Source organism: Polypterus senegalus, chromosome 5 (genome assembly GCF_016835505.1).
Source record: "Polypterus senegalus isolate Bchr_013 chromosome 5, ASM1683550v1, whole genome shotgun sequence".
Classification (NCBI taxonomy): domain Eukaryota; kingdom Metazoa; phylum Chordata; class Cladistia; order Polypteriformes; family Polypteridae; genus Polypterus; species Polypterus senegalus.
The window spans coordinates 189,413,136-189,428,513 of record NC_053158.1 but is presented as its reverse complement, the minus strand read 5'-3'; the positions used below and the strand labels follow the sequence as shown (position 1 = coordinate 189,428,513).

The 15,378-nt window shown below is 42.0% G+C and overlaps 1 protein-coding gene across 1 annotated transcript in view; it reads left to right on the top strand.

The window, feature by feature from the left end:
• scospondin (subcommissural organ spondin) overlaps positions 1-15,378 on the top strand; it is a 417,078-nt gene that overhangs the window by 103,157 nt on the left and 298,543 nt on the right. The window contains exons 26-27 of the mRNA XM_039754138.1: positions 7,296-7,389; positions 9,706-10,100. Coding sequence (XP_039610072.1) covers positions 7,296-7,389; positions 9,706-10,100 — 489 coding nt within the window. The remainder of the gene's footprint in view (positions 1-7,295; positions 7,390-9,705; positions 10,101-15,378) is intronic.

The following is a 15,378-nucleotide window of genomic DNA, read 5'->3' as shown; positions in this document are numbered from 1 at the left end:
GTTACATTTTAGCCAGCGAGTGCTGCACGTCTCAAAGTTGTACCGTGGCTTGCTCACATGTCAGTGAAGTGATCCCTATTTATGCTTTAAAGAGCCTGGATATCTATGTGTACCCCTTTTATAACCATTGCTCCGTGTATATTGCCTTACTCTTTGGATTGCCACAAAGCAACCTGCGAGATTGGAGAAAGGTTGAGAAGACATCATGAGAGGAAACGACAGTGTCATGAAAACGAGACGGACTGTGAATGGACAGAAGCAGAAATGCTCCTACACCACCACATAATTACGATTCGGACAGTAAATCCAAGTAGGCCGTTCCTATCGAATCAATGTCCAAGGGTTTTCTTTTGTAATTTTGTTTCCCTTATAAAAAATCATAATGCTGTGCGACGAAGGGCCCAGTTCACGACTGGCAGCCGCGTTTAAACAGGAGCCCTTCACAGACAACTTTAACACGTGCAACGTAGTTGGGCGCACATGGCTAGTACAAAAATAATGTAAAAAAAGGTGTAAAAATTTTAATTATGCATTGTAAGTAACATAGAAGATAATCAGGTATTCCAGCTGAGGGAATGGAAAATCCCTTACCTGGACAGGATGATGTAATAGAAAGACTATGGGAAATCAAGACACAGCCCGGCCAAGCAGACCCCAGTTGGTATTAGGGACGGGTAATCTACGTTCTGAGGGAAATGGCTTTTTTTATTGACAATTCATCCCTTGGCACAAAATGTGTTCCTCTGGCTGGCTCCCAATTTAGACACCTGCAGGTCTGTTTGGGAGTTGGATTCTGGAAGGGGTGACCGTGTAGGGGTCCTTGGGTACTGTCAGAGGGTGCTTGCGGGTTCCATATGGCTTCCATGTGGACTCAGAAGTGCTTCCGCAGGTTAATGTCTCAATCCTGGAAGCACTCCCAGGTTCAAGATAAAAGGGAGCCATTTCACTGGATCAGGGAGCCAGAGTTGGAAGGGAGTGAGTCAATGCTCGAGGAGGAGGAGGGGAAGGAGACAGAAGATATTGGTCTCCTATTTGATGATTGATGGATTAAAGCCTGAAATGGTACTGTTGTTATTAAAATACTGTTTAATTGAACTTGTAACTGTCAGTGGTGGAGTTGTACAGGGTGAGGCAGAAAGGACGGACGTTTTTTACTAAATCACAAAATTGTTAATTTTTTCTTACAAAGAAACTTATTGAAAGATTTGAGTTCATATTGAAATAGTATTTGACAATTTGTAGGGATGGAAATGCAGGTCTAAATGCAAAATACGCCTTACTGAACGATTACTGAGGCCAAGTTCAGAAGAATGATGCTTCCGAGCAGATCGACTTGGACTGTGCTAGTCCTACGCTTTCCACATTTTCAGGGGTACGTGTTGTTCGTGTAGCCCCCGGTGGTCTTTTGTTCATTAGTGTACCTGGTGTATGAAGTGCTTTAACCCAACGTAGGATAGTGTTACGAGCGGGAACAGTTTTATTTCTGTGGATATTGAAATGGTAACGAAACTCACGCTGAACTGCAGTAATAGATTGGTTGTTCTTGACAAAACAGTCGTATGCAAAAACGCAGTTGTCTATCATCCACGGCTCGATGGCTTCAAATAAAAAGAAAATAAAAAAATGCTAAGACTTTGTGAACCTAATGCCACGTCCGCACATCTGTCACTCCACCTAGTGGTGAGTTCTAGCCATTTCAAAGACGTACGTCCTTTCTGCCTCACCCTGTATCTGGTGTTAAGGCTTGTTGGTGCCCCCTTGTGGTCACAACATATACATATAAACATTCAAATACATATCAAATGAAATGAGAAGTGAAGTAAAATCACACCTTTTATTGACCAACTGAACAGATTACAATACGCAAGTTTTTGAAGCAGCTCAGGCCCTTTCTTCAAACAAGTTGTAGTCAAGAAGTTGAGTCCAAAGTAAGTAACTACAACAAAATCAAAGTGACTTATATAGGTTGGCCATAAGGATGCACAAAAGATTATCCAGGGAGATAAAAGCAAAAATTGAAACAACGACAAGGATAATGCAAAGAAATTGTAAAGATTTACATCTCTACATTGTGAGTACTGGAGAGGATGGTCTGCAGGGGCCTGTGCTGCCTTGAAGGCTTGCATATTGTAATCTGAACAGTTGGCCAATAAAAGGTTTCATTTTGCTTCACTTCTCATTGCATCCATAAAGGCTAACACGGTACATCACCCTATTACCACATATAAAGCTAACAATATAAATTAAGAAAAATGAGGTAACAGAAACGAACTTACACATATAATGCATAAAAATAAATATATATATATATAATATACATATCTCTCTATTATATAAAAAATATCCTGGGACGAGATGAGACTTTTTAATCTCAGATGAGACGTGATTTTTTTTAGAGAGACACTTTCACGATATGCGAGACAAGACTTTGTGCCAAGAGATTTAGCCACGCCCGGGGCCGGAAATAAAAGACAAAGAGTACATTAGAACATTAGAACAATCTAGATGAGAACAGGCCATTCAGCCCAACAAAGCTTGCCAGTCCTATCCACTTGTTTCCTCCAAGAAAACATCAAGTCGAGTTTTCAAAGTCCCTAATTTCAAAGTCCCTAACGTCTTACTGTCTACCACACTACTTGGTCTCTTATTCCAAGTGTCTATCGTTCTTTGTGTAAAGAAAAACTTCCTAATGTTTGTGCGAAATTTACCCTTAACAAGTTTCCAACTGTGTCCCCGTGTTCTTGATGAGCTCATTTTAAAATACAAGTCTCGATCCACTGTACTAATTCCCTTTATAATTTTAAACACTTCAATCATGTCACCTCTTAATCTTCTTTTGCTTAACGCGCACACGTGCCGGTCCCGGGACATAACAGCGTTTTAAAAACGTTACAGTAATGTGTGCATGCCCATCTGCCATGCATCTCGACATACTACCCATCAAATGAAACTTCAAAGTCTCGTCTTTCCGATGATATAAACCATTTTGACACACAACAACCACAGCACTGACAGTAAAGCCTTTTTTACAGAGAAGTACATACTTTTAAGAGTTGACTGTCCCTACCTTTGAAGACCCCCTGCAAGTCAAACATCAATATTTCCGAGCAGTATTGATCCCATTGTGTCCGTAAGGCTCCAGCGAATATAATCCAGTAAAACGATTTAGGTCCAAAACACACGATATATTCTCAAAGGGACAAAAATTCCAGAAAAGCGTTTCATAACTTGAGACCACCTACGTAATTTTTTTTCATTTATATTGCTCATATTAGACGTAATTTGTTTCTGTCGGCGATAACCATGCTACCGCATGAAACATGGAAGTGTTAGCTTCCGAAAGACACCTAAGATGGCCAATTACGACGGGTCTGGAGTTGACTGGCACCTCGTATAGCCAACCAGTGTCACAGAAAGCTTGCAGGGTGATGTATTGCTCCAAACCCTGGTAGAATCTACCAGTTTGATTGGACACTGTGACTGACACTCAAAACTTACAGCCAATGAGCAGCCGAGCATTTTGATATGTAACTTGCCATACTAACTTGTAAACAAACCGATTGGAGCTGCGTGAAGGTGGCATTTGTGCCAGTCTGCAGAGTTGGTGCGTGGTTGTTTATTGTGATTTCGCCAAGTTTTTTCGCATTTTAAATATGAATAAAAGTAGAAGTTTAAACGTAAATAAACGCTCGATTAAATAATAGATGCATATGCGCGTTGCGAAAGTATTCAACCGGCCCAGGAGACGTCTAATGGCAGAGAGCGACGTGTGCCACGCCCTTGTGCTTTCTGCTTGCTATTGATTGCTGCCATCAAGTGGCACATGGAAAAACGCTGAGCTGTGTTATAACAGTTTGTAAAAGAAATATATATAGTTTGTGTGCATTTTATAAAAAAAGTAAAAATAAAAATATAAATATATTTTTGGCCCATAACTTGTATTGACTATTTTTACATAGAAATGTGTATTTTTTATTGTTTTTAGTATGGAATATGATTTTCCATAACTAATAGATTGACACTGTATGTAGATATAGATTCCTTTAGGTGTAAGCTTTCAGTAGAGCCCTCATTGATATCTGTGGGTTGAAGCATTCAAAAGTTATTACACTTTTTCAATATGTTCCAAAATGTGGATAATGGTCCCTCTAAAAAGCACCTGGACATGCCCACATAAAAACTGGTGTAAAAAATGTCATTTTTACAGGTATTCTTTTCAAATTTGAAATTTGAGTAGTCAACAAGTTATTCTGTTGGTACATATTGTGTTTCTGTCCCCACCTACCTACTGCAGCTTTATTTTCCTTTATTTTCATAAAAAAAACTTAGGCGAGAACAAAAAAATTCGTTTTTTTTGTGAGTTCTAATGTGCATAACTTTTGATCAGCCACACCTACCGTGATTCTGACTACTAAGGGTGAAACTAGAGAATGTTACCTTTACAAAGAGACCAAACATGTGTTTATACTCCAGATACTTCAATAACAGCAATGATTCTAATTTGGAGAGGTCGAATTACAAGCGATTTAGCAAAAATGACCCCGCTTGATAATTAAACTGTAAAGGCTCAGCTCTTTTAATCTTTCCTCATAATTCAACCCCTGTAGTCCTGGAATCAGCCCAGTCGCTCTTCTCTGGACCTTTTCTAGCGCTCCTATGTCCTTTTTGTAGCCTGGAGACCAAAACGGCACACAGGACTCCAGATGAGGCCTCACCAGTGCATTATAAAGGTTGAACATAACCTCCTTGTACTCCACAGATCAAGGCGCTATATAACCTGACATTCTGTTAGCCTTCTTAATGGCTTCTGAACACTGTCAGGAAGTTGATAGCTTTGAGTCCACTATGACTCCTAAATCCTTCTCATAAGGTGTACTCTTGATTTTCCGACAACCCATTGTGTATTCAAACCTAATATTTTTACTTCCTATGTGCAATACTTCACATTTACTGACATTAAATTTCATCTGCCACAAATCTGCCCAAGCCTGTATGCTATCCAAGTCCTTCTGTAATGATATAACGGATTCCAAATTATCTGCTAATCCACCTATCTTGGTATCATCTGCAAACTTAACCAGCTTGTTACTTATATTCCTATCTAAATCATTTATATATATTAAAAATAGCAGCGGCCCTAGCACTGACCCCTGCTGGTCACCACTCTTAACATCGGCCAATTCTGATGAGGTTCCTCGCACCATCACCCTCTGCTTCCTGTGTCTGAGCCAATTCTGCACCCATCTAAAAACATCACCCTGAACTCCCACTTTTTAGTTTGATGCCCAACCTCTCATGTGGCACCTTATCAAATGCTTTCTGAAAGTCCAGATAAATAATATCATCTGCTCCACTTTGATCGTATCCTTTTGTTGCCTCCTCATAGAATTCCAACATGTTAGTAAAACACGACCTCCCTCTTCTAAACCCATGCTGACTGTTCAGAATAACTCCTGTCCTTGTCATGTGTTGCTCAATCTTATCCTTAATAATTCCTTCCATTAATTTTCCTGTGATGCTTTTTAAGCTTACTGGCCTGTAGTTGCTTGGATCTGCCCTGTCACCCTTTTTATATAATGGGATGATATTTGCCATTTTCCAGTCCTTTGGAATCTCTCCAGTGCACAGTGACTTCCTAAAAATATGTGTCAAGGGTTTATATCTGTACTCACTGGCCTCCTTAAGAACACGAGGATAAATATTATCTGGTCCTGGTGATTTGTTTGATTTCATCTTATTTAATCTGAGCAGCACTTCTCCCTCTACAATTTCCAAATCCCTCAGTACCTCCTTAGTAGTCGCGTTTACCTCTGGCAGGTTGTCCACTTGCTCACTTGTAAACACCTCAGAAAAATGTAAGTTTAGGGCATGTGCTTTTTCACTGTCTGTATCTTTTAATTCCCCTTTACTATTCCTGATAAACTTGACCTCCTCCTTAACTGTTCTTTTACTACTAAAATACTGAAAGAATCTCTTAGGGTCTTCTTTCGCCTTATCTGCTATATTCCTCTCCACCTGTCTTTTAGCCCCTCTGATATCCTTCTTAATGGTTGCCCTCATTTTCTCATAAAGAATTCAAAAACGTTCATGCGATACACATGCAGAGCAGGTTAGAGATAATGGAAGTACTAAAATTTGAAAGTCTCAAAAAAATGACAGTAAAGATCGCATTAGTGCAAACAAACGTAAATTATTACTCGGTGAAATAATGGAACTGTGAAATGAGATCGAATATATTGTTCAGATTTAAATTTTAAGTTGGAGACTTGTAGATCGTCTAATTCGTGTTGCCATCAGGGAAAAGTTGTGTTTCTAACCAATGAATATCGGCGAGAATTAAGAGATTTGTTGTTCGGTGTAAGTGAAATCCATATACGCGAGCGGCAGAGGTGTGAAGTTGCTGGCGCATAACACAAGGCCGGGGGGTTGGCAAGTGAAGTGAGCAGGGGGCAAACCCCCCTAGTAATATATATTGACAAATACAACTCCAGGTCACAATTAGGTTTTAAAACATAAACTAAGCTTTTAAAACATAAAGTAATTATTTTGCTAGGAACATCGCCAGGTTTCAGACTACACGATGCAGATAAACAACACTCAGGTTGCCATTATTCTTATTGGAGTTCCCTTTAAGGTTATCTGTGCTGACAGGACGGTCTGTTGGAAGTCCAACTCCCAGGCAAACATGAAGGGGTCTGCAATGCAGGTTGGGAGCATGTACTGATACAGTGCGTTGCCTCGCCCACCACACGATGCACCACCTCAGGATCCCAAATTAGGACCTGAACGCAGTTGTGCAACGTGTGATACCTCAGCATCACACCAGTTTGAATGGAATGGTACAGGGTGAGGTTTTTTAACAGTGGCTGGAGTTTTCCCTGCAAGTTGGAGGAACTCCTTGCAGGGCTGGTTGCAGGTTAACATCATAGCCAGGACGGAGTAATTGCAGGTTAAGGGTCCTACAGCCATCTAAATTCCAGCAGGAATCCTCTACCATTATATTTAACTGGCCCGGCAATGTACAGGGCTACTTAATATTCCAGATGTGTCTTTGGCATCCAGACCAAATAATGTGCTGTATCTTCTGCTGTCCTGCAGGGATATGAAACATTCTGCCATTTCCAGCACCATCGCTCTCTCTTTTGCACTACTCAGTCAACTTGCAGGCAGCATGATAACATTCAACATGCCGTTATTGTAACAAACTGTGGAAAAATGTGTCATTACAGTAGTACATTGTGTATCAGTGATGTCTGGATGGGTAAATACATTATATTCTTTTTTTTTCTACACAGATGGAAACTGTATCAAACCAATCAATTGTCCATGCGACTGGGAACAGACTGTTTTCCCCTCAGGAGCCACCATCATCCAGAACTGTCAGAACTGGTAAATCGAAAAGGGGCTGTCTGTAAATTACTTTGATTTTCTGCACATGAAATTAACGTAGATTACAATCTAATGTTAGAAACGTTTTTATTATATTATTTAGAAAACAAATGGACTCAATCATTCAATTATAATCTCTACTTTAGTGTTGAAAAGAGCAGCATATATGATATAATGTGTTAGTAATATTAAGTATAATAAAGGTACTTACACATATATATATAGTGAGAAGAGGAGAGAGAACATGCAGAACGATTTGGGGCATGATCGTGACCCCCGTATAATGTGCAACAAAGAAATAAAAATCGTTTTATAGAGTTATTAGTAAAGTCTATAGACCAACACAGAACTGAACTGAAATGGCAGATTCCTGATTTGTAAGGGCTAGGTTATGGTGGGCAGGCAGTGTAAATGATTTCAGCAGTGCAGTGGGTGTTACTCTTCCATTGTGCAGATTGAGAAAGAGGGATGGCATTAGCACACAGCGCCAACTCCTGGTTTGGCAGGTAATTGCCATCACCAGCGCCCTTAAGCTGCCTCCCATGCACACGTGCGTGACAACAGTCAGTCAATCATTTTCTGTCCCGAACGGGGTCGCGCTTGGGGGGGCTGCTGGGAGTGCTGAAACCTGTCTCAGCAAACCCTGCACAGAGCTCCATTGCAAGGCGAACACACACACACACACACATGCCAACTACATAGGGCCCATTTAGGATCGCCTGTTGACCTAACCTTGTCTTTGGACAGTTGAAGGAAACTGGAGCACTTAGAGGAAAACCACACAGACACAGGGAGAACATGCAAACTTCTTGCAGGGAGGATAGGACGCAAATCCTGGTCTCCTTACTGCGAGGCAGCAGAGTTACCACTGCGCCACCATGCCACCTCTGTGACAACTGTATTTACTAAAAAAAGGAGCATGTTTGACCTTTTGCAATATGCATGATGTAAAGCCCAGAAGTAATGTAATAAATAAACTGCATTAACTGGAGTAGCACCATCTTCGTCAGCAGTGATATATCAGTAATTTAATTATGTGAACGCATAGCTGCATTTTGTGTTTGTGCTTGTGTAAGCTGCCCATAGGGGAACAGATGGGTGGGTTGAGAAAGGGAAAAGGAGAGACGGACAGCACAGCTCTTGGAGAAACAAAATGAGTTTGTCAGTCTGTTAATCCAGTGTGAACATTCCAGCCCGGATCACAGACAGACGCTAAGGACACAAGTACCAAAGCACACGTGATTTTATTTATACAGTTCCAACAAACACCAACACACTTTTACTTTCCTTTCGTTTCTTCTTCGTTTTCTCTCTCTTTCTCTCTGTCTTACTTTCTCCTCCACTCTCCCTCCAGCAAACTTCATCCTCTTCCTCCCGACTCTGGCTTTCGGAGTAGTGTCCCCTTCTATAGGGCACCCGGAAGTGCTCCAGGTGTCTGATGATGTGTTTCCAGCAGCACTCCCGGGTGTGATGGAAGAGCAGCTCTCCAGGGCTCAGCAGTAATTGTAGCATCCATCCCCTGGTGGTACCTGCAGATCCCCACCGGGCTGTACCAAAGGGGCACCGCTGCAACCCAAGGGAGGTGCCATCTAATGTTCCGGGGGAGGTAAAGCTCTGGCTACACTTGCTAACCCGGTGCTCCCAGCATGGAGATGTCCCAGGCGAGCAAGGTCTCTGGCCGTCCTCGACACCAGAATTGGTATGGTTGCTATATAGTGAACTAAACGAAAATGTGCAAAAATGCTTTTGTCTAAAATTCAGGGAACGGGACACTTCGGTTCAGAAGTCGGTGTCCTCTTTTGTTTCTGCCCCCATTGCGTCACACCAGTCCAGTGTCACCGATGTTATCCATCCATCCATCATCCAACCCGCTATATCCTAACTACAGGGTCACGGAGGTCTGCTGGAGCCAATCCTTGCCAACACAGGGTGCAAGGCAGGAAACAAACCCTGGGCAGGGTGCCAGCCCACCGCAGGGCGCACACACACACACACTAGGGACAATTTAGAATCGCCACACACCTAACCTGAATGTCTTTGGACTGTGGGAGGAAACCCATGCAGACACGGGGAGAACATGCAAACTCCACGCAGGGTGGACCCAGGAAGCGAACCCAGGTCTCCTTTCTGTGAGGCAGCAGCGCTACCCACTGCGCCACCATGCTTCCTCTTTACCGATGTTATGACATTTCAATTTAATTTAATTATCCCCTTGTACACCATATAGCCAAGACTTTAATAACTAGCTAAAGTAAAATGTCTTTATTTTTGTTTTAAATGTGTTATTACTGTGTCTACCTTGCCTTTCACCAACAGCACCTGCTCAGGAGGATCTTGGGAATGCTCCGGCCAACCTTGTGGACTTGAGCCCCTGTGCTTACATTCCGAGTTTCAGTGTGGCTCGGGGCTATGTATCCCATCCTCGTGGGTTTGCGACAATGAAGATGACTGCGGGGACGGCTCTGATGAGGCCTGTATGGCGAGCTGTGGGCCACAACAGTTCCGCTGTGACAGTGGGCAGTGTATTTCTGAGCAGTTCCTCTGTGATGGGGAGCCCGATTGTTCTGACAGCTCCGACGAGATTCAGTGCCCGCCAGCTCACCTCTGTACTCGGGGAGAATTTCACTGTGCTAATGGAAGGTGCATCCCCCTACTCCAGGTCTGTGATGGCAGACTGGACTGTGGCATTGATGATGACTCAGATGAAGACGGTAAGTTGCATTGAAATATACAGTATCGAGAAATGTTATATACTTTCCTTTAATGACTTCAGGGCTTCTTTTTGTTGACATCTTTGTTTGTGTATTCAGTTTTAATGTTATGTTGGTTATGTTGAACAGAGCCAGTCGATCCATTAGGTGACACAGGTGGCTACTTAGAGAGCCTGTTGTGGTGAAAAATTTGTCACCAGAAGGATTTTTACCTGAAAATGAAGGCTATTAGAACTCAAGATAGACAGACAGAGTTTTAAAGCTTTATTGCAATAAATCAACAACATGGCCTCAACCCAATTCAGCCGAATGAGATTGAGCCCTGAACATTGCCATAATCAAAGTTTTTACAACAATTTCTTATCATTTTAACCTTGTTCAATTAGCTCATTCTGCACCTGGCTATACTGTCTATTGTTCATTTCAGTTTCTGTTTTTCTTATTACTGATTGGTTCTTCATCTGGACAGATGTCTTCTATTCCATATTTGGTCTTTCATGGTGTCACTTCCTCCTCTAGCCTTTCAAACTATACTATAATATTGGCCTAAAGCTAAACTTTAATTAAAAAGAAATATTATATATGCTTTCATTTAATCATTACTTGGCATACTTGATTTGTCTTAATTTCTATACTAAAGCTAATTTCTAATATATTCTTCTAATACTTTTGCTAAGATTTTCTCTTCATGCATTACAGTGTGACCTTGCTTACAGCAAAAGCCTTTTGTTGCCTTTCTGCTGATTCATCAACCCAGCTGGTTTCTCTACGTGCCTTCCAGAGCCATCTTCTCTGTGTTATCGCTTCCTAGCCTCCTAGCCTTGAACACAGGTGTTCTCAATCTCTTATCCTGTTCTAAGCTGGTTTCGATACGTCAATTTCTGTACTTTCCCAGACTTGAAATTTGACTGATGACTGATTTTTAGTTAACTATTTGCTTGACCTATCTTATTTACTTAACATTCTAATTTATGCTTAATCTAATGTTTTAGAAGCTTTTAATTACTTTTAATGGCTCTTTATGTTAATTTGCTATTCTGTATGCTAATATAAAAAAATTTCCTTCTACAAGCCATCATCTGAGGGGCACCATTTTTGAAAGTTAAGAAGTGTGTGCTGTGGAAACTAAGAAGTATTGGCCGATATCACTGGCAGCAGGCGCACAAACCTTTAGATTTACAAATCATTCTGAGAACATGTCTTCACTTTGCCATTTTGGTTTGTTGACTGTAAACGGAAGGGCAAAAAAGGTAAATGTGTCCATTTAAAATTAAATCAGCAACTCAATACGGTGTACAGAAAGTGAAAGGCTCTAAAAATTTTCAGAATCCACTATAAATCTTCACCCAAGACGAGTTTATAATTAGTCTGGTCACAGATGTATTTGGTGAGTTTCGGCTGCTTAGCCATACTTTACTCAAAAGAAGGCGTCAAACATCCACTCATCCAAAGGGCGACTCTACAATGACCTAAAGTAGAAGGGGGCATGACACTGCCTAACCTTCAGTTTTATTACTGGCGTGAACTTTAGCCCGGGCACAGGCAGGCATGGGTGCAGAATGTCCCAAAACACATACGTTTATTAATGTTTTGCACCACCACAATGTACACAGTGCACAACCACTAACGCTCTTAACTCTTTCCTGTCCTTTTCTTCTGCCGCCTCCACTCCTCTCCCGTAAGCTTCGTCCTCTTCCACCCGACTCTGGCCCCCCGAGTGGAGTGAGGCGGCCTCTTTTATACCGGTGTGGTGGAAGTGCTGCATGGGAATCCGGCTGCTCTTCTGGCAGCACTTGTGAATGTAGCAGAAGTGCTGCAGACTACAGCTCCGGTACTGTCCAGGTGCCCCCCGGTGGTGGCCACGGGCCCCCGCAGGGTTGAGCTTCTAAGCTCCACTCCCATGGCCCCAATGTAAACCAAGTGGGCTGCCCTCTCCTATGCCAGGGGAGGTACTGCTGATAATATGTCCACTCCCCCGGTTCTCTCCTCAAAAGGGTGTCCCGACCGGGCAAGGTCCCCGGCCATCTATAGGGTGGTCTAGATCTAATTATGTAATTTTCATTACGCTATAGCTTATTAAGTTTATTATATAGAAAATCACCCGAAAAATAAATCCTGGACCATCGAGAAGTGTGTGAACAGACGACATGAAGAATCGTCTTTGAGCCAAACTGGAGTCGTCCCCACATAAATCAAAGTCATCCAGGTGATCTGGATCTGCATAATTAGATCTGGACCACCCTGTTATTATACTGGGTTGCAAATATACATGGCATAAAGACAATGAATATACACCAGCCTGGTCTGCAGTAGAATTCTGAAATCTTGCAGTACTTCTTTATATTCTCTGCTTTGTACTCCAGTAAATACAAACTATCGTCAAAACACTAATAATCCGATGGCCCTTCATTCACCCAGAATATGGAACGAATGCAGGAAGCACTTTAATATGGAGAAGTTCTTATCTGTTGTACCTCTACATGACAACCACTCTTTTCCACCCTCTCAAACATAATACAGTATTTAATGCTTGGACAATGTCTAGCATTAGTAGAGAATTCCATCCATCCATCCATTATCCAACCCGCTGAATCCGAACACAGGAGTCTGCTGGAGCCAATCCCAGCCAACACAGGGCACAAGGCAGGAACTAATCCTGGGCAGGGTGCCAACCCACCGCAGGACACACACAAACACACCCACACACCAAGCACACACTAGGGCCAATTTAGAGTCGCCAATCCACCTAACCTGCATGTCTTTGGACTGTGGGAGGAAACCGGAGCTCCTGGAGGAAACCCACGCAGACACGGGGAGAACATGCAAACTCCACGCAGGGAGGAGGAAGCGAACCTGGGTCTCCTAACTGCGAGGCAGCAGCGCTACCACTGCGCCACCGTGCTGCCCCAGTAGAGAATTGCACATCAATAATGTTTTTGCATCCATCGAGCAATTAACCTTCAAATTTAACATCTCACCAATGCAGTTTTTCCAGTACTTTCAAGCTAGAAACTGAGTCTGCCCAAATTTCTTCACCTTCCACCAATTTCTATTCAATTCAATTCGTCAAAGAAATATGCCTTGAAGACTCAAACAGCATCTCCACAATTTATAAAAATATTTTAAAGTCCCTTCCTTTCAAAGACCCCAGGGCACAATGGGGAGATCTCACGCTTGACATTTCACAAAAGGAGTGGAAGGCAGCCATGCAAAGAATTCACTCTAGCTCCTTATGTGCAAAGCACTCAATTATTCAACTTAAAATTTTCTGTTGAATGCATTTATCTTGATTAAAAGTATCCAAAATGTTACCAGGGCAAGATTTCATCTGTGAACATTGCAATCGAGCTCCTGCCTCTCTGGGCCACATGTTTTGGGAGTGCATCAAATTAAAATCATTTTGGACGAGCGTCTTTAAATGCTGATCAGACAGCCTTGGGGTCAAAATCACTCCTAATCCATTAACAGCTGTGTTGGGTGGACTCCCAGGTGGGCTTTAAGTGGCTTTAAGAAGGACAAACAAATCGTAATTACCTTTACTTCACTACTACACATAGACTTATCTTGCGTAACTGGAAGAATCCCACCCTACCACTTTGTCAGTGGGTACCTGATGTCCTATACTATTTGAAATAGGAAAAAATCTAATTCTTACTTAGAGGGTCTGTTCAAAACTTTTTGTAAAATATGGCATGATCTAATCAATAACATTTTAGAATATATATATACTCGCGGATACGTCAGGACTTGATTTTACCGTATAATTTCCGGTATTTTATAATGTTGGTCATGTAAGTTGAATGCGGAAAACGCACACTATTGGTCCAAGAGATTACGATATGCTAACGCCAACCTAAGAGAGTAAACATGGAGCACACGGCCTTTGCTTTCTATGTATTGTGCCTACGTGACCACACGGTAATACCCGAACTATTCTGAAGCGACGTTTGCACATGTTTTGTGTTTTCCATATCTCACACCCTCATACACCTTTATCGTAAGAGCATCCCTTATCTACGATGGAGCGTTCAATCAGAAGAAAATGTAAAGCTGGTTTTAAATTAAAAGTCATTGAAGTAGCGAAAGAAATTGGTAACTGAGCTGCTGCAACAAAATTCTATGTGTCTGAGAAACTGATGCGAGATTAGAGGAGGCAAGAAGATGTAAAAAAAAAAATGTAAGTGTCGCATTTTATGATCGATTTTTCGGGTTTCAAGACCCGACTTATACATGAGTATATACGGTAATCGTCTCTATTGGGGAAAACGATACTTTTCCTTCGTTGCTGCTTCAAAGATTTGCTTTGTTGGCTGGCTCTCCTCTCTTTCTTTTGGGTGGAGGTTGAATTTTGACAGGAAGAAAAGAAAAGATAGAACAGAAACTGAGCCTTGGGGGTAGCGTTGGGTGATGAGGACCAGAGGTGCTGAGCGAGCAATGGGTGAGACAGGAAGACGAAGTTGGACTTGGGCTGAGTTTGTCAGGTGGAACATTAACCCAATGACTGTGTTGATGGTTTTTCCTCTCATTTTAATTCTGGGTTTTAAACTCACAGATTGCCCCTGTTTTAATGGATTACTTATTTATTTATTGTAGTTTGCACTGCACACTTTCATTTTTTAAAATTTAAATAAAAGCACTTATCGCTTTTGCGCCTACCCCTTGCTATGTGTGTGTCCTCATCTGCCCGGCTCACCTCAGTTACAGTATGGACAGTGATGGGCTCAAGATGCTCCCAGAGAGAGTGGGAGAATTTAGCCAAGCCACACCATCACACCTCTGGTGACATTTCTTCACAGTAGCACTCAAAGTAGGTCTTTCACAACACCTTGCCTTTGTTTTTCCAGGCTGTCATTTGGAGTGTGGCAGAGGAGAGTTTCACTGCTCAGTGGGAAGGTGCATCTCATACATGCAGCGCTGTGATGGCCATGATGACTGTGGAGACCTCAGTGATGAACACAAATGTGTGTGCCCTTCTGGACAGTTTCAGTGCCCAAATCAGACTTGCCTCCGTCCAGAGCAAGTGTGCGATGGACAGTCTGATTGCAACTCTGGGATGGATGAAGAAGTGTGTCATACTTCAGGTAGGAGAATACAGGCTGAAATATAAAGGATTCATTCAGAGTACTACCTGTGTGATTAAGGTCATTTGAGAGCAGACAATGTGGATGTCAGTAGTGTAAAAGAAGAATTCAGTTAATGTTTGCTATATGTGACACATTTCTAAGATGTGTCTTTAAAAAAGGAAAGAAGCCTTCAATGCAAAACAATGCAAGATACC